The sequence below is a fragment of the Perognathus longimembris genome, chromosome 12, assembly GCF_023159225.1.
Source record: "Perognathus longimembris pacificus isolate PPM17 chromosome 12, ASM2315922v1, whole genome shotgun sequence".
Taxonomy (NCBI): Eukaryota; Metazoa; Chordata; class Mammalia; order Rodentia; family Heteromyidae; genus Perognathus; species Perognathus longimembris.
The window spans coordinates 1,535,162-1,555,515 of record NC_063172.1 but is presented as its reverse complement, the minus strand read 5'-3'; the positions used below and the strand labels follow the sequence as shown (position 1 = coordinate 1,555,515).

General features: G+C 50.4%; 1 protein-coding gene across 1 annotated transcript in view; it reads right to left on the bottom strand.

Annotated features, from left to right (window-relative positions):
* Nucleotides 1–20,354, bottom strand: part of Tsnare1 (t-SNARE domain containing 1) — a 50,246-nt gene that overhangs the window by 24,039 nt on the left and 5,853 nt on the right. The window contains 9 exon segments of the mRNA XM_048359236.1: nt 3,738–3,843; nt 4,463–4,541; nt 4,640–4,772; nt 5,075–5,158; nt 6,010–6,098; nt 8,788–8,873; nt 13,207–13,353; nt 13,356–13,463; nt 13,466–13,723. Coding sequence (XP_048215193.1) covers nt 3,738–3,843; nt 4,463–4,541; nt 4,640–4,772; nt 5,075–5,158; nt 6,010–6,098; nt 8,788–8,873; nt 13,207–13,353; nt 13,356–13,463; nt 13,466–13,723 — 1,090 coding nt within the window.

The window sequence follows — 20,354 nt, the reverse complement described above, 5'->3', positions numbered from 1 at the left end:
GCAAACCCACTGTTTAGGACCCCAGTGTGGGGTGATGTTTAATGGCAGCTTGAGCCCACCAAGATGGAGCAAGACAGGCATGCACAGCGCGGTAGCCTTGCTGAGTGGAGGAGGCAGAGGACAGAGCTCAAAGGCCGGAGTTACCAAGGCCTGACAGGCAGAGGCCCTGAGGAGTAAAGAAATGAGCCCCAGGGCTGGGAATATGGCCTAGTGGCAAGAGTGCTTGCCTCCTACACATGAAGCTCTCGGTTCGATTCCCCAACACCACATATATGGAAAACGGCCAGAAGGGGCGCTATGGCTCAGGTGGCAGAGTGCTAGCCTTGAGCGGGAAGAAGCCAGGGACGGTGCTCAGGCCCTGAGTCCAAGGCCCAGGACTGGCCAAAAAAAAAGAAATGAGCCCCAAACCTGCACAGGTGCCAAGGCCTGTGGCACATGCAGCTGTGTGCACACACTGCGTGTACAACGAGACTACCTGGAGCCAGTGAAGGCCAGAGGGCCGTACACTGACCGAGAGCTGTGGCCACAGAGAAGGGAGAGGTACGTGAGCATCTTCCAGCCAGAGATGAGCTGTGCTGGAAAGCCAGGCTGTGAGGTGGAGACCCAGAGGGATGGAGCCATAGCCACAGGCCGGGCCGGCAGTCAAGCCTGCGAAGAACCTGCCTTCCGAAGCGGCAAGGCCCGGGCTCACCCACAGACACCTCCGGAACAAAAGCTGGACACAACTCCTTGAAGGAAGACAGCTAAACCAAACAAGCAACACGATTCCACAATGTCCATCAGCCAAAGTTAATAGTGTAATCAATAAGAAGAAAATTGGTCAACAGAGACTGGTCCATAACCGACAATAAAGATGATAGATTTGCAAAGACTTCACAATAACTATCCTAAATACAGCTAATGTGCTTAAGTATTAATGTGACCCATGAAAAATGGATGAGGTACAAAATAACCAAATGTAACTTAGATGAAAACTACAACAAATTCATAAAACTTACATGTCACAATTAACACTCTCACGTGCACAACTGATGTATGTTAATAAGAAAAAAATAACCTTCTCTGGAAGGGCTTAGCGGGAGACTAGAGAGACAACACAAGAGAAAAGATGAGTGAGCCCGAAAACACAATGGCAGAGAGCACTAAAGAGTGCTCCAACAGGCAGAGAAGAGCAGCAGAGGCCAAGCTTCACAGTCTGTGAAATGGCACCCAGCTAATCACAGTGTCATCTGCAACCCAGAAAAGGGGACAGTGTATATTTGAAGTAATAATGGCCAAAATTTCCCCAAATCTGATGCAAAGTATAAACTCACAGGACCAAGAGATTCAACAAACTAGGATAAACACAAAGAAAACCATATCTGAGTACATTAAAACTGTTGAAAATCAGTGACTAAAGAGGAACTAAATTAATCAACATGATCCAAAATGAAAACCAACAAGGTAAGTTAGAAATGGGAAACAAAAAAATGGTACTCCAACATGATAGGACAACAGCAAATGCTCTAGGATATTTCCAGCCCCAGCAGGGAGGGAGGAAAGGGAAGGAAGAAAGAGGAAGGAAATCTGAGGAAACACGAATGGCTTCAAACTGCAAACTCACAAATCTCAGGAGATCCCAAGAATTTCCCACAAATAAAAAGTGAACATAGACTATGTATATCATGTGAAAATGGTTCAAACCAAAGATTAAAAAAATGTTGATCTCAAGGGAAGATATGCCCAATAGCAACAGTGAATAGCCCTATCTCTCTCTGATCAGAGATTTGGGTTCTAGAACCCCCACACCTCAAGAGAATGACAAGAAAAATATAAGCAGATAGAGAATCACAAGAACAAAGAAGAATTTGTACTTGCACACAGAGAACTACAATGTGCTTGCCCCCGCCCGCAGCCTGCTAACCCTGTTAGGCTGCGACTCTGACCAGCAGAGACAGCAACACACCTGAAGGTCCAGAGTTGCGGATTGGGAGCAGGAGACCACCACATCCGGACACTGAAAACTCACCACGATGCTGCTGGTCTCCTTCAGAACCAACTCGGGGAATCATGAACACCCTGCCAGGGACCAGGCAGCACAGGTGGTAACCCAGAGTGCTTGGCCTGGACCCCCTGAGCCCCACCCGAGAAGGGACACCATACTGGAAGAGGGCAAAGAAGCTGGAGCCCTTTCTCCCACACTGTCTGCAGCTACCTGCAAACGATCATGAGGACACAACCCCATTCCCAAACCAGAGAACTACAAGGTCCAGCAGCCACCAGGCCCAAATTTGGGTCCAGATACTAGAACACTGATTGACCAAAAGTAAGCTGTGAGGCTCTCCCCACACCACACCGTGGGAACCTGCTTCCCCAGCCCCTGGGAGTCCCAAGCCAGGTCAGGACACTAGAATGCTGCCTCCAGTCCTATGGGAAGTGACTGCCTGGCCAGAACACAGGTTGGGAGGATCTCCCCACTCCACCCTGCGGGAACAGGTCTCCTATAGGTCCAAACTCCCAGGGTCTAGACCACAGAACACCGTACCCCACCCTAAGTGAAGCAGAGGCAACAAACTGGTCAGAACTTGGGCCAAGAGGACCTCCCTAGGAATCCATCTCCTCCAGGCTGGATTTGGGCCACAACTCCTAGACCATTATGCCCTACATTGTGGGAACCTGCCACTGGGCCTAAACCCAGGCAGGCAGGACACCAGACTACCAGGACCCATCCCTCTGTTGATGCCACCCTGTGCAGAAAGCTGCCAAACACCAGGTCTGACAGAGATGCATCCAGTGAACCACGCCCCACCACCATTGAACTCAATACATAATCCGAACAAACCCAACAGTCCCTGAACCCAAAAGCATAGGTCACAAAAGTCATGAGCCATCAAGACAACATGCCAACCTCAAAAGCCAACAATAATCCAGGGAAGGACTCATTATAACGAGGGCGAAGAACAGATGGAGAACAAAAGAACCATTAAGGCAATGATGAGAGAATTGGCCAACGAAATGAAAGGCAAATCCACAAACAGAAGACTGCAAGGAGGAGCTGACCAAGAATGTACAGGAAGTCCAAGAAGGCATGACAGGAGCAAAGAAACACTACACATCTCATTAAAAGATGAAATTAACACCCTTGAGAACTGACCTCAACCAACAGCTTGGAGCCAGGAAAGGCCCTATCTCCCTATTGCAAAGCACAGTTGAAAGCACAGGCAATAGAACAAGTGAAGTAGAAAATAGGGTATCCAAAGTTGAGGATAAAACAGAGGAATTAGAACAAAAAAATCAAAGGCATGGAAAAAGCACTCAGAACATACCAAACGGAAGTTCAAGAATTGGCAGATTCAGCTAAAAGATCAAATTTACACATACCCAGGACAGACGAGGGAGAATTCAAAACCAAAGGCATTGAAAACCTATTTAACAGTGGTTAGTATATATGCACCAAATAATGCTGCTTGGTTGACCCGTGCTTTGGTCAGAGTGCTATTATTGTGCTGAGGTCTATCATCTTCTGTAAGTTCAAGAATACTTAGGGGCAGGCATCCAAGGGTTCCCCCGGGCTTCGGGAGGGGGTGAGAAGGGCGCACCTGTGTCAGAGAGTGGTGAGCCATGGGGCTGAGCAGACCAGACCAGGCACACTCACAAGTGTGTGTGTACATGTGCGTGTGCATGTGCAAACACACCAGATGTGCAGGTATGTACACAGGTGCAACCCACACAGGTGCAGAGACACAGTGGCCACACACAGGCTGTCCCGAAGCTCGTGTGTGTGTGTGTGTGTGTGTGTGTGTGTGTGTGTGTGTGTCTCATTCGGTGTCCCCAGGGACTGGAAGCTCTGCTCCAAGGAGGTCACTGCCAGAGAACAGGGGAAATAGGCATCAGCAACAGAAGGACCGATCACTCTGCCGCTGTCAGGTCCTCATGTCTGGTCATCATGGCAGATGCAGGACGTGGAGACCTGGGCCAGCACAGTGCAGACCACCTACATGACTTAGACATCACGTTCCCCACCCCTCCCAACAAAGGTCCACCCGGGCAAGACCTTCTCTACTCTGCTGTCCCAGGAGAGGCCCAGGCCCAAACAGACCACACGGGCTCCCGGTGGGCACCTGACTCACTCCTAGGTCATATCCCCTTCCCTAGCTACGAGGACCTGCTCTGCCAGCCCCAGGACACACTCCTCCTCTGCAAGGCTTTGTCCAGTCACACAGTGCCAGAGAAGTCTGAAGGCACCGAGCTGAGAGCCGGCTGCTGCTGCGGAGCAGGGCGATCACAGAACCGCATCCAGGACTCGTTCACTCTGCCCAAGAGTGTGCCTCCCACACGGGAAGACAGCACGGCCTGAGAGCACAGGGCTGGACCACAAGACAGCACGGGCAGAGCAAGATCAACACTGGTATGACGTCAGTGTCACCTCAGCGGCCACGGCCTGCAAGGAGCAAAGAGGGGCAGGCCCAAGGTCAGGACTCACCATGGGAGTTGATTCGGAAGATGCTGGCCAACAGCTCTTGACATAGCTCCTGGATGAGGATGAGGATGGCCTGGAGCGGCTACAGGGAGGCGGAACAAGGGTGGACACGCGCCGGTGGGTGCCACCAGACAGACGAGGGTCACTCCCAGAGGCAAGGCCCCCCGGAGCACACCTCACCCCTTGCTCTCCAGGGAACGGGCCAGGGGCAGAGGAGGAGGGCAGCTCCTCACACTGTGCCCTCCCATTCCACTCGGGCACGGAGGACTTGCGCTCACACAGGACCTGCAGGGCACTCAGAGGGGCTCTGTTCCTGAGTGAAAAGGTTGAAAGCACCACACACCCCGCACCAGTGAGCCCCAAGGCAGACCACCACTCACAGCAGGGAGAGAAAGAGGTGCTGCTGCATGCTATCGTGAGGAGGAGCCCAAATGCACCCTGTTCAGTGACAAACCAGGACTTGGGTGACTTCATTTACAACACACCCAGACACAAGTCCACAGAGAGAGCAGACAGAACACGGGTGGGACCCGAAGTCGCTGCAAGTAGGCACAGAGCTAGAAGGTAGTAGTGGTGGTACAATCAGCAAAATCTAACAGTGACCGGCAGGCTTACGTCAAGATAGCTAAGATGGTAGCCTTCACCTTGGGCAAGTTGTATGATGATTCACTAAGGCCACAGAGGTGGGGACTCCCCAGCCTGCACAAGAACACCAAGACACTGACACTGCTGGGGAGGAGCAGATACGGCGAGGCCATGGCACACAAGCCCACCCCAGCCAGCGTCTGGGTGCACGCACAAAGGAACAAAAAACCCACAAGAAACCTGTGCAAGGGCGTAAGATATCACAAGAAATGTACACACTGCCCTACTATGTAACTGTACCCTTTTTGCACAACACCTTGTCAAAAAAAATTGTGTTCAGGGGCTGGGGATATAGCCTAGTGGCAAGAGTGCCTGCCTCGGATACACGAGGCCCTAGGTTCGATTCCCCAGCACCACATATACAGAAAACGGCCAGAAGCGGCGCTGTGGCTCAAGTGGCAGAGTGCTAGCCTTGAGCGGGAAGAAGCCAGGGACAGTGCTCAGGCCCTGAGTCCAAGCCCCAGGACTGACAGAAGAAAAAAAAAAATTGTGTTCAATTAATAAATAAATTAAATTAAAAAAAAAAAAAAAGAAACCTGTGCAAGATCACTTAGAACCGACAGCTTTGTGCCTAGGATCAAACCCTGCAAAGCCTGCAGTAGCAGGGATGCAGGGACATGGACAAACACATGTGCCGACAGCTGGGGCCCATGCGAGGGTGAACAGGCACACGCACCCCCACACAACAGAGCTCCTCGGGCAAGCTGGAAAATCTCAGGCTCACCCCATTAGACACGACACTAGCAACCCACCCACGGGCTCAGCCATCGGCGGTGCCTCGGAGCTGGGCTGGCTAGGGCAGGCTGGACTCCCAAGGCCCGCGCCACGCTCGTGCCTTGAGTGGGCTGGGCGACACAGGTGCAGACACTTGTCAGAATGCCCAGAGCAAGACCGAGGCGGCTCACGGTGAGTGGGCGCGGCTGCAGAGGCGAAGGGGGGCGGGGACACCGGGTGAAGGAAGCATGCCGGGGGCCCGGCACGTGCTGCGGCCTGGCTGGAGGCAGCCAGAGGTGGGATGTGCTGGTGAAGGGTCAGGACAGAATCCTAGCGGTGTGTGCGTGGGCAGTCGCCACGCAATACACTCAGCCTCTTCTGTTCACAATTTTCCATCATAATAACACGCAGATAACGAGCACGGTGTAAGGCCCACAGAGGGGCCGTGGCAGGAGAGGCCCTAGGTTTCTGCGTGGTCCCCTGAGTGCGCACGCTCCCTGACCCAGACTGGGGTGGCTAGAAGTCGAGCAAAGTGCCACTGCTTCAATCTGGCATCTGGTTCTTGCCAAGCAAGACATGGGCCTCAAACCAGCTCCCCTTGGTGTCACGGGGCTGTCTGGACAAGGCCAAAGCTGATCCCAACCCCATCTGGGAGCAGACAGCCCCCGCCTCGCACTGATACAGGGGCTTCTGAGCTCATGAATTCACAGGTCCCCTGTGCCCCTATCCTATATCCTAGACTCAGAGCTGCCACTGCATTCACAGAAAAGTCTAGAAGAGCCATCATCTGAGCTGTGCTCAAAACAGCAACCAGCTGAGCTGAGCTCATTCTCCTGGCCTCCACCACCCCACCATCCCACGGACCCTAAGGAGCTCAGGCACCACTGAGATGATGTCCTCAAGTCCCTGCCACCAGGAGGGTCACGACCAGGGCAGCAGTGAGGAGTGACCAGGGCGATGACAGGTAACAAGCTGTGCCCATGGGTGAGGGGCTCCAGCCAATACCACGGCCAAGGCCCTCCACCCAGCAGGCACTCCTGGAACCTGCCCGAGGGTCCATGTGCTTCCCTCCCCATTCACACGTGAAGAGCTGGAGATCAGCAGGAAGGTGACCTGCCCGAGGTCATGCCACCAGAAAGAGGTAGAGTCTGGGCACAGAAGAAACGCTTCGACCGTCCATTCCAGTGGGGCGGCCCTGCCCAGCCTTTCCACAGCCACAGGGCGGATGGGCTCCAAGGCCCACACTGGTCCCTGGTGGCACCGTCCAGACAGGTGGGGCAGCCCGCGTGCTCTCCCAAGGACTCAGCTCAAGGCTGGAGGAACAGTGGCGTCAATGCTGCCACGCATGGAGCAGCCTCGTGGAAGAAGGCGGAACCCTGTACAGGAAGCGGGTGGGACACTGGGGCGCTGGCTCGCTGCTGAGGAAGTGTCAGGCACGGAGGGGAGGTGCGCCCTCTGGCATGGCAAGGTGGAGCGCAACACAGGTACCGCACAGGTCCTATCTGAGCCTCAGAGGTCAGGACCGAGGGCTGAAGCGGGAAGGCCTCTGGCCTGAGATCAGGGTCAAGAAAGGGGATAAGGAAAGAAGAGAGCCGTGGAGGAAAGGAGTAACCTCAGGTCAGCAGCTGCGGCTGCTGTAAGGAGCCACGGGTCCAGAATTACCCTCCTAAGTGGACTAAAAGCGGGTGAAGTGCTGGGAGCTACTCTGAATGATCATCAGCCAAGGAGGTATTATAATTCTAAGAAAATGAGAGGCAAATGAGCCCTGGAACGACCTTTTCTCGACAAGAAGGGAAGAGGACTGGGCCCAGCTGCATCCTGGGGTTAGGAGGCTGACCAAGTCTGGGGTGTAGCACGACACCATCTTCAAGTGATGGCAGCCTCCAGGATGAGGAAGCGAGGCGGACCTGGGCTTACCCAGGCCCAAGACCTCCCTTCTGGCTCTCAGAGCCAGAAATCCCTAAGTTCACCCTGTGGGAAAGGAAGAGACCTCCCCGAACTCTTGGAGCAGTCACCCAGACCACAGAAGGTCCACGCTTTGGAGACGGGGCTAAGCTAGTGCCCGGCCAAAGGCCATTGGCAGGAGGTTCTGCAGAATTTTAATACAATCCTTGAAAAGATCAGAGTGACCTACAAGTTAACTTAAGCACTCCCTGCCCAAGGCCAGATAGTCATCTCCACAGGAAAATAACTGAATCCAGCACGACTGGACACAAAACTCACAGTTCAAGACTCACAGGGCAGTGAAGAAGTAGGGTGAGGTGAGCCTTGACCAGGAGAGCAGGAGCAGCAGGAGCAGGTCCCCAGGTGGCAGCGGTGGCGGAGTCAGCAGAGGTCATCAAGCAGCATGTGACACACTGACACAGCAGTTACAGTGTGCTCAAGGACAACGGAGGAAAACTCACGAGGTAAGCAGAGAACGGGGGTGGGTCAGGGAGAAGTCCAAAGGCGACAAAGGAAATGCTGAGTCTGGTGTGCGTCAGCTCAGCTACTCAGGAGGCTGAGACAGGAGGATCTCCACTTTCAAAGCAAAAAAGTAAGTAAGAGGAGGATGTGGCCCAATGGCAGAGAGCTTGCCTAGCGTGTGCAAGGCCAAGTTCGACCCTCGGGATCATAAACAATTAAAAAAAAAAAAAAGAAGGAAGAATGTCACACTCATTGTGCCACTTGAGATGACAGCAGTCTACCACAAAGAGCCAGTGAACTCAACGCAAACAGAAGACACAGGAATCAGACAGAGAACAGTGAATAAATGCCCAAGGGCCTAGGCCACAGCGAAAAGGGAAGGACCCATGCAAACCCTCAGTCAGGAAGAATCTCAAGAAACAATGATCAGAATCACTCAAATTTTAAGAAGCCACAAACTGTCAGATCTAAGAATTTCACCAAGAAGAATTTCAAAAGCAAACAAAACCCAAGGCGCAGGGGAGTCCGACTGCAGAAAGCCACTGACAAGAAGAAATCCTCACCGCAGAGGAAGATCTGTACCAGTCAGGGCAGTGGAGGCTCCGGGTGCCGTCAGGAGCCAGGAGGCTGGAGGCCAAAGCAGCTGTACCTGTAAAGCACGGAAGAAGAAAAAAAAGCTTCCACTTGGGCCCCTATGCCCAGTGGAGACACATTTCGAAAATAGAGTAAAGACTTATGTTCTACAAATAAAGGCGGAATCTGTTCCAACCAGATGTGTGCCACAAGATGTGCTGGAATAAGTTATTCAGGTTAGAAGTATCAGTGAGACCTAAGAATAGAGCTGGAGAAAGCCAGAATGGTATTTCTTTTTTTTAAGGTAAAAATAGAGGGCTGGGGATATGGCCTAGTGGCAAGAGTGCCTGCCTCATATACATGAGGCCCTGGGTTCGATTCCCCAGACCACATATACAGAAAATGGCCAGAGGTGGTGCTGTGGCTCAAGCGGCAGAGTGCTAGCCTTGAGCAAAAAGAAGCCAGGGACAGTGCTCAGGCCCTGAGTCCAAGGCCCAGACCCAAAGAAACATGGACTCTATGGCCTCCCTTATTGGGAATAATTAGTACAGGTTTAGGCAAGCCATAGCAGAGCATCACAAGGCCCAATAGCTATACCCTTAGAAACACATAAGATGATGCTAAGTGAAATGAACTCCATGTTATGGAAACAAGTGATATATCACAGTTGTAACTACTTTCAACGTCCTATGTGTATGTGTAGTTTCTATTATTGATGATGTTTTGTATCACCTTCCTATGTTTGTACCTACACTATCTCTGTAATCTTATCTGAGTATATTGGAAACCGTGTTTACTGGTATTGGAAGTAGGAAATTCAAAGGGAATACCAAATTCGAGAGACACAGGGTAAAAAAAGAGAAATAACTACAAAAGCAATACTTGCAAAACTGTTTGGTGTAAGTGAACTGAACACCTGGGGGGGGAGGGAAAGGGGGGGAGGGAGGGGGGCATGAGGGACAAGGCAACACACAGTACAAGAAATGTATCCAATGCCCAACGTATGATACTGTAACCTCTCTGTACGTCAGTTTGATAATAAAAATTTGAGGAAAAAAAAAAGGTAAAAATAGAAATACATCTTTTAGGCTAAGGGTGTGGCTCAAGTATAATAGCAAAATGTCTGTCTAGCAAGTGTCAGGCCCTGAGTTCAAACCACAGTACTATCAAAAAGCAAAACAAAACACCACTTTCCTTCCATGTATTTGTGCTTAACAGACAATTGACGATTGAAGCAAAAACCTGTAACAATAAGTGGTTAATAACAATGTGTGTGCTGCCTCCAGGGGAGGTGGCGAACCAGAAAGACAATGACAGGAGCATGAAGGGCAGACAGGACACAAGTGCTTGAGGATTTCATTTTATTTGAAGCCAGGCTGTGAAGAGTTAAAAGATGTACACTATAACCTCTAAAGCGACTACTACGAACTAAACAGGAATCACTGGGAAGCCAAAAATGGGAGGCAAAATGGAATGACTACGCAACACACTCAGTTACTCTGGAAGAGGAAGAGAGATAGAGAAAGCAAATTATCAAGAAGGCAGATTTCAGCAGACACATAAACATGAGCTGCCAATCCAAGAGCCACTGGCTGCTTCTAACAATCTAAAATGCATAAGCAATAAGAATTGTAAATTCATTTCTTCAGCTATACTAGCACACATTCCCAGGGCACTTTAGCCACATCTGGAAAGTGGCTGATGTACTTACTGGAGCACATGTGATGGAATTTCCCACTGTTCCCAAAGTTCCTATCAACCATTCCAACCAGAACGCAGAGACTGTCCAATCAGGTCTAGATAAGGTATTTTAAAAAGCCACCACTAGCTGGGCACAGTGGCGCAGACCTGTAATCCCAACTACTTGGGAGGTTAAGATGGAGAGATCCCTATTTGAGGTCAGCTGGGGCAAAAAGTTACCGAGACCCTATGTCAAAGAACAAGCAGGGAAGGTGGCCCATTCTTATAATTCCAGCTACAAGTAAAGCAGAGGTAGATCAGGTCTACAACCAACCTCAGTCAAAACATATGAGAACCTAACTAGAAAACAACCAAAGCAAAAAGGACTGGGGCTAGACAAGCTTAGGGATAAAAGAAAGGCATTTACATGGTGAATAGCTAATGGGGCAAAACAAAACAATTCTAAACATGTATGTTCCTAATAGAACATGAAGGTGAAATCACAAACCAATCATGAGAGAGACACAGACACTCCACTCCGACAGGTAAGAGAACACAGGACAGAATCTGTGTGGAGCCACAAGAACCCAACACTTCCTCCATGGTGGTGTGGAGCTCTGCTCGAGAGCTGAGCTTGCTTCCCCACCCATACACCACGCAGCTCTGCACTGCAGGCCATAAAACAAGTCTCCACGTAGTCATGACAGCTGACTTCATACAGCACCTGTGCCCTGAATGCAAGAGAATTAAATTGAAGATCAATAACACAAAGATATCTGTGAACATATAGCATTACTTGAAGCTAAACAGCACACTTCTAAATAACCATAAGTGGAATAAGACATCACAAGGGAAATTAGAAAGCATGTTTAACTGGGATGAAATGAAAACACAATATTTAAATCTGAGTAAGTAAACCAATGCGTAGAGGGAAATTTATAGCAATAAACACTTCCATTAGAAAAGAAGAATGGTCCCAAATCAATGATGTAGCAAAAGCAAATTAAACCCAAAATAAGCAGAAAGAAGAAAGTAAAAAGCAATGAAGACGAGCAGAAATCAATTCAACTGCTTTCAAGTAGGGAAAAAAAAATCAATGAAATCCAAATCTGGTTCTTTGAATCAATAAAAATCAATAAAATACATTAATTACATAAATTCCAATTCTGTCTAGGAGATACATAACTTCTCAAACCACAAAATCAAACCTGGCCTAGTGAGGAAGCAAGGAGCAACACCAGAATGAAAGAGGAGCCAGCACCGCAGACCCCACCAACACCAAGGGCAGGCACCCGGAACCCGGGAGAAACGTCTAGCCCTGCACTCGGGAACTCAAAGGAAACGAATGCCTTGCTTGAGAAACCAAAAACTGTACGTCTCACGTGAGACGCAAGTGAGACATTGCCAACAGCATTATAACCTGAAAAATAATGAACTCACAGTTCAAAAATCTCCCACAGTGAGAGCTCTACGCTCAGGAGGCATGACATGGCATATTTACAGGGAGGATAATACTAGCTGTACAGCAATTATTTCAGAGAACAAGAGGAAATACTGCCCAACTCATTTCCAGCACAGTAGGCTGTCAGATGACACCAGCTTTTGCACCTCTCAAAGTCTCCCAGTGCATCGGTCCTTTAAGCCCGGGGCCTGAGCACCTACCCACCCCTTTGCCAGGCACAGCCAGTGTTGCCGCAGTGAAGCAAATCTGAGCAGGAGTTTGGGGGACAGCTTATCTGCACCTGCTCGTACCTGGGTCTTCCCTGCTCCCCAGTATGAGACTAGGCTCCACATTTATTTCCTGGGCCATGTACCATGCCTATGCTAACCTCTGCAGGCTTCCTCAACCCATCAGATACCAAAAGAGCTGTTCTTTCTGGGGGAAAGGGTCTGCCTGAGCCCAAGGGTGCACCATTCAAGGCCCAGGGTAGCCCTGGAGTAACCCAACCTCGTGGATCTGCCCACCCTGGCACCACAGGGCTGGACCCATCCGGACGGAGCTCGCTGCTGAGAATAAAAGCCAGCTGCAGGGCCAGGTGCAGTGGTCCACACCTCTAGTCCCAGCTCCCTGGGAGGTAGAAGTAGGAAGACCACTCGAGCCCGGCAGTTGAGAGATTAGAAAAGCAAGACTCCCATCTCTTGAAAAAAAAATAAGTAAAACCAGTCTGAAAACAGTATGCTTTATACCACAGCTCTGAAGCCAGGTCATAAAACCAATTCAGCAAGTCTCAATGAGCACTTTTATTCTTTAAATAATTTCATTATTATTATTTTTGTGTATGTGGTTCTGAGGAATGGAACCCAGGGCCTCATGCATGCTAGGCAAGCACTCTACCACTAAGCCACGTTCCCAGACTCAATGAGCACTTCTTATGGATAGGGAGAGGGCAGGGCAGGAAGACAGCAGCACTGGGGTTGGTGTGATGTGAGCAAGCAGTGTGAGGAATCCATAGCTCCACACTGGGCTGACAGCGCACACGTGCCTCAAACCACGCAAATGGTGTGGTCCAAGGGCCTGCGCAACTCTAAGAAGGGAGCCACCTCCCCAGCTTAGCTCAGCTTTGGGGGCAACGCAGGAGGGGCGGGGGCTCTCTTACTTCAGAATGCCTACACGTGTGAGCAGATGGGCAGACAAGTGAGTGAGTGAAGCATAAACTGAAGGAACAAGAGGGTGCATGCCGGTGGTGACTGGTGAGGAAGACGAGGAACATGAGGAGAGAAGCTGCCACAGGATGGCCCAGGCGGCCACCTCCCTGGCACAACAGTGACGGCCTGGCGGGCAAGGAACTCACCTCTGGGCAGCGGGAGGCCGTGGCCCTCTGGAGGCAGGGCCTGGCAGGACGAGGTCTGGGCCACTGCCTGCTCCACAGGTGTGGTGGCTCGTTGGAGGCGGGGCCGGGGCCGGTCTTCGGGAGGTCGCCCAGCTTACGCTGCACCACCGCACACGGGTCCCGCCACTTGTGCTTCAGGTCCACCACATCTCGCGGCAGTAGCCTAGGGCACTTACTGCCCGCAGGCGGCGACTCCACACGGGAGTGGGCTCAGCCTGGAGCAGCCCTGTGCCAAACAGCAGCGGGAGGTGCTTACTGACCTTGGATACCAGCACCTCTGTCTCCCGCGGGCACAGGTTGGGCTTCCTCTTCTTAGCCCGGGGGGTGCTGGATCCTGACTTGCCGCCATGAGTGCTAGTGGCGGGCGGTGGGGTGGGCTCAAGCATCTGACGACCTCCGGGAGAAACGCCAGGCCCTGGAAAGGCAGCAAAAGGGAAGTGTTTAGGCTCTCTGAAGCCCCACAGTTGCCGGTCCCAGCCCGCACGCCTCCCCAATGGATGTGCAGAGACCCAAGCCCCCCGGCTGGACCTGGCTGACACCAATCAAGGCCCTGTATTCTGAGGCACTGGTGCCCCACCCCCAGTGGGCCATCTGCCTTTCATACCCACCTGAGGACAGCCAGGCCAGGGCTGACTCCTAGCACAGCCCTTGGCTGGGAAGAGCCCTGCCAGCCAGCCGGCCGCAGCCCCACATACACCTGCCTGTCAACCGCAGAGCCTCTCAGACCCGATGGGAGATGGCCTTGGCCTCCCCACCCGTGCTTGGGCAGAGGGCAGGCAGGGCTTCCGTGACCTTCCACCTAACAAGTGCTTTGGTGTGAACGCCAGAACATCACAAGTACTGACCAGTCTCTCCATACATATGAGCTCTGCCTGTGACTGTGTCAGAAGTCTGCGGCTCCTGCCACCCAGTACACAGCACACCAAGCACAAGCTTGGGACCCACAGAGAATATGGCTTAATTTGCTCTGATAATTTTGTTGCTCCAAAGACACTGATGGACACCTTCATTGACACGTACGGACCCTAGGATGCATCTTATAAAACAGTTGCCACCTCCAGCATCAAGATGTGCCTCTCAGTCCACCAGAGCCAATGGTGGGCCAGGATGGGCCAGGCCAGGCCACTGAATGGGGTCCCCGTCTGCCTGCCTACACCCACTCTGTGGGGACATGCCACGCGCTTCCTGAGGAGCCGGACCCGATGTCCACCGCCTAGACAGATGGCCCTTTCTGACCTCACCAGTGGGTTCCTGAAATTTCCAGGCGGTTGTAGCCACACGGGCCATCTCCATGCTGAGCAGTAGCTCTTGGGAAAGGCCCCTGTGCAGATCCCAAGCCCTTGTCTCCCAAGAGAAGGAGAGTGGGGGAACACTCCGTTCAGCCCGGGTTCTGCAGCCAGTGAAGAGGAGCGGCTTCTCCAAGCTCCCCTCAGGCGTGAGAGAGCACACAGGCCGAGCCTCCCGTCCTGCCACAAGCACTGCCGGGAACCTGGTCTCACGCACCTGGGGAGCCCTATGCACTGGCTGGCTGTCCTGGAAAAAGACCCCTATGTCCTCTGGCACCTGCTGCAGGGAGGCCATCCAGGAAGGGGAGCGAGAGGAGGCGGCGGGAAGGAAAGGCACGCGCAGCCACTCTGGGAGTGGAGTGCTCACAGAACCATGACAGCAGCGAATGATTTCAGAGACAGAACAGAGTACACTGGCTCCACTGCTTGTGAGGGGTGGACCGCCATGCAGACCTGGCCCGAGAGCAAGGTTCTGGCCCAGACTCCAGGCCAGGGACTGTCTCCCCCACCCACCTCACAGAGCCTAGGAACGGGGCTTTCTCAAAGCCACCTCCACAAGGAGACACACTCCACAGGTATACGACCCCACTCAGAACTTACTGCCCACCATTATGTAAAGAGAAGGTTCAGGGACTTGGTGACCAGGATAATCAGCTGCTTAGGCATAGGGTACCACAGAATTCTGTTCAGACTCTAAAGGTGCACAGGCCTAGCCGGCAACCACGGACCAATGACACGCTGCCCACACTCAACCCCTAAAGCCCAGGCCCTACCACAGCCCCCACAGGACCCGACTTGATCCTTCAGAAACCTGGGAAGGGCTGACTACTCTGCCCACCAGAGTCACACCAACTTTCCACTTCTGTGGGGGACATCTGTTGGGTTGAGGTTTTTTTTTTATTAAAATAACATAAATTGGAGATAATTGTAAATGAAATAAAGGCTATCTGCAGCTAAGACATCCTGCTAAGTACTAACTCTGGGGTGGTGACGTGCTACATACATGGCCTCTGTCCTTTGCAGTATTTATCCTTGACTGTGACCTGTACAGCTCAGGAACTTCTGCAGTGGGGTTTAACACATGTCCATCAGACTGCACACAAGCCATCGCCTCACTGCACCCCTGAAGCTGGACCTTGCGGTACTTCTGAATCACAGCCTCCTCCAGTCATCGGGACGACGGCTCCTCCCACGTCTTGTTGGGGACAGCTGTGCCTTTAAGAGGCCACATCTGGTTTTAGCCTGTCCCCTCCCCTTCTGCCTTTAACAGGAAGAGAAGCCCCCAGCCCCTGGGGCGAGCACGTGTCTGATGGCCAGGGACCCCAGAACCCAGTCCTTGGGGGGCTGGGCCTCCGCCCACAAAGGAAGTCCCCTGACATCACTTGATGGACAGCCCTCGTGGCCAACCTGTAGTCCCTCTCCTATGCCCGCCTTTGGGGGTATTTCTGTGGCTCCTCATTTGAATAAATCAGACATCCTAGAGGCTGTCTCCGAGACCACCGTGCACTCGTGTCTTTCCTTGGGCTGGCGGGCATGGGGTCTCGCAACCACACGCTAACCGAGGCTAACCCGGGACCCCGCTTCCGCGTCTAATCCCTACCAGCCGGAGGGAACGTGAGAGAGCAAGTATGGATCCCACACGGAAGAGACAGATAAGCCCAGGACCTCTCCCCACGTGGATGGGGAGGGGTAGAGCGAAGCCCGGCACATCTGTTTCCTAACACAGGGCCTGAGACGAGGCAGCAGGAGGGACACGGTGGGCCGCTGCCGCTGGCTGCTCAGAACTGGGAGGGAAGCCCAGCCTTCCCCAGCAGCCCCTGCCACTCCCCAGGCCAGCGGCGTACCCGTTCTCCGACTGCCACCGAGGCTGACCACCTCAGCATCTCGGTTCACAGACCTGGGTTGGTAAGTCCATTTATGCACACAACGTGTGCTGATCAAACACATCCTTTCCACCACTGTGCCCTCTGCCCTCTTCCCATTCCCAAATGCATTCCAACAAGTTTCACTTTCCTGTCTTCACAGACATAGATGGAGTAGTTGGTCGTACCGATCCTCCTTTACCCTCTCCATGTGCCTCCCTCCCTCCCAGGACACAATTCACTTGGCTCATATTCGTTTGGGTTGAAGTGCAATCGTCCAATGGGGCTTTGCCACGGCATCCCATACCACACGTGCACATAGCACACTTACGTCAGCTTGACCATATGTGTTTCTTACTTAAGATGATGGTTTCCAAATCCACCCCTTTGCCTCCAAATATCACAATTTGATAGGTCCACCCGGGAGAAGTGGCCTCCTTCTCTTGGTTTTCTCCCTGTGCACCCTAGAAGTCCCCACCCGGCACCTGTGCCCTAGGCCACTGGCATGCTGAGGGGCAATGGGAGGTCTCTCAGGCTGATTTCCCCACACTCTGAAGTCACCTCTGCATCAGCTGTGGTGTGTCACACCCCTTCCCTGTGCCTCCCCCTTATAATTTCTCCCCCTGCCATTAAGCTCTCTTGCCCTGCATGCCTCCATCTTGTACAGGAAGCAGCAGTTTGGTGCCTCTCTGTCTCTGTCTCTGTCTCTGTCTCTCTCTCTCTCTCTCTCTCGGGAGTTTCCTTTTGACAACCCTTACAAATTTCATTCTTCTTTATGGCCAAATAATATTCCTTTTTGTGTATAGTCTTCTTGATCCTTTCATCAGTTGTAGGTCAGCTGGGCTGTTTCCATTGCCCAGCGATTGTAATAGTATTACAATAAACATGAATTTTCATGTGTTTCTATTGTATCCTTGCTTACATTCTTTTGGATAAACCCCTATGAGTGGTATCACTAGATTGTAGGGTAGTTCTAATAGTCTTCTGGGGAAGCACCATACAGATTTCCATAGTGGTTGCACTAATGTCCACCAATGGTGGGAATATCCCACATCCTCACCTGCATTTATTGTTGGGTATTTTTGTTTTGTTTTGCTGGTCCTAGGGTTTGACCTCTGGGCTTAGGCACTGGCCCTGAGCTCCTTTTTGCCCAAGGCTAGCACCCTACTACTCAGGCCACAGCTCCACTTCTGGCTTTTTCTGAATAGCTTAGAGGAAATAAAGTAAGTCTCACAGACTTTCCTGCCTGGGTTGGCTTTGAACCATGATGCTCAGACCTCAGCCTTCTAAGTAGTTAGGATTACAGGTGTAAGCCACCAGTGCCCAGCTTTATGAGTTATCCTGATGGTGGCCATTTTTATGACAGTGAGATGAAATCTCAGTGTTGTTCTGATCTGCAATGCCTCTGTGGTCAGGGATGTTGAGTATTTCTTCAGGTGTTTATTTGCTCCTTGTACTTCTTTCTAGAAGTGTCTGTTGGGAGTTGTCTGAACTCCCAGTGTATTCTAGTTATTGGTCTCTCATAAGACATAGAGCTGGCCAAGATCTTCCCCCACTCTGCATCTGTCTCTTCAGCCTGGTGACTACATCCTTTGTGCAGAAGCTTTGTGTTTTGATGGGATCCCATTGTCAATCCTCACTCTTCCGGTGGTTGGAGTTCTATTTAGGAATTTACTGCCTATGCTAGTAAGTTCTAGTATTTTCCCCTATTCTTTCTTATAGTAGCTTCAAGTTTTACATTAAGATCCTTAATCCACTTTGAATTATATTAGTACATGATGAGAGATAGGGATCTAGTTTCAGTCTTCTGCATGTGGATATCCAATTTGCTTAGCACAATTTGTTAAAGAAGCTATCTTTGTTCCAAAGACAGATAAATAAATAGATTAATTTGGGGCTTCTTTGTCAAAATCAGATGGCTGTAGTTACATGGATTTATTTCTGGGTCTTTGAAAGTGTCCTTTGATCTTTATGTCTGTTGCTCTGCTGGTACTAAGCTGCCATTGTTACTACGACTGTATAATATAATTTGAAGCCCAGAATTTGGGTACCTCCAGCATTGCTGTCTTTTTGCTCAAGATTGCTTTGGTTACTTAAAACCTTTTGTGCTTCATATGAATTTTAGGATTTTTTTTTCTACTTCTGTGAAGAATGCCTTTGGGATTTTGATGGTACTGTACTGAATTTATAGATTACTTTGGGCAGTATGGTCATTTTCATGATATTAATTCTGGCTAGCCCGTTTTAATAGAGATAAGGAGCATTCCTTTCTGTTTGAGTTCTCCCAGTGATAACAATTTTTCAGTTGGCTTTTTTACTGCCATTATCTATGGGGCATTCAGGGCCCTAAGGTGCTGCATTATTATCTGTTGGCTGGCAGGAATTTGGTACTAGTCAGGGACTGGGCAAACCCAACTGCTCTTACTCCTGAGGGCATCTAGTCCTCCCTATTGTCCTGCCTAGAAGGTCTTTCCCACCCGCTGTAGCCTCCAGGACTGTGCCCATAGTTACCTTCAACCCAAAGGCCGTCCCAGGACAGAAGGGAGCATAAAGAAGGTTAACTGAATCCCACCCAGTATCATTGAAAAATCCCTTCTTGAAACTTCCTAACCACTCTGGACAACACCAATCTGCTCCTGGCAGAAATGTAATTACTTTCTCTAGAAAACATTAAGATAATACATGTTTGGAAATAAAGAAATCCACATTTAAAGAAAGTAATTCCTTAGCCAAAGAAATAAGGAAAACTAGACAACATTTAGTACTGAACATAAATTTAAAAGTACTACATGTTTTAAAATCTATAACACTGGAAGTGGATCTGTGGTTCAGAGTGGCAGAGCTCTATTCTTGAGCAAAAGAGCTTAGGGACAGTGCCCAGCCCCTGTATTCAAGCCCCATGACCGACAGAAAAACAAAACAAAATCTATAACACTTAGCTAAAGCAGTGATTCTTTGAAAATGTATCATTTTAAATGTTTTTACCACAAAATAAAAAAATATTGAATATGAATGAGCTAAGCCTCTGACCTAAGAGTCAGAAACAATAAAAAGGCATCACAGGCAGAGGAAAATATTGAAAATATAAGCAGAAATGAACCAAAGTTTAAAACGAATATATACCAGAAAGATCAAGAGAGTCAGAAGTTAAGAGATGTGTAAAACTGCCACATCCATGTCAATACTGACCATAATGATGAAAATAGGAAGGTATAAGTACCCAGAATGAGGAGAAAAGGGGACAAAATTTTGCTCCTGCCACATAATAAAAGCAACCATGCTGACCACTGACCCTCTGGGAGCCCTGGCTACCTTGGCACACTGGTGGCTTACCATGCAACGACTCACTGAGCCTCTATGCTTCAGCTGGGGTGTGAATCTATGTGTTCCCACCTTCCAGGGGAATTCTGCAGGATGCTTACAGCATTCAGGGCCACAACAGGATGCCCCAAAGTCTACATCCAGTGCTGCCCAACAAATAGAGGCAAGGAGACACGATATATATGATTTTACTTCAATAAATTGAAATATCTGAAATAGACATAGTTTCAGAAAAACGCCACTTTATAAAACTGACCTAAGGAGGAAAACAACTTGAATAGCTTTTTACATGTAAGAAAATTTAATGAAAGTCAGAAATCTCTCTGTAAACAAAACCAGTGAAAGTCACAAATCTCTCTGTAAGCAAAACCAGTTTCACAGCAAAACTCAGAAAGAGTCAAGGACTACAGAAGCCCACCCCAATTTATTTAAGATTTTTACCAAAGCAGTGAGAAAACAATAGAAGAAGAGGAAACCATACTTGGGATTTTGTGGAGTGTGCTCTCCCTCCAGGCCTGGCCACAAGCAGTAGAATCCTCCAGTGTGACACTGGATAGCTACCAGTCCATGGAAAGGA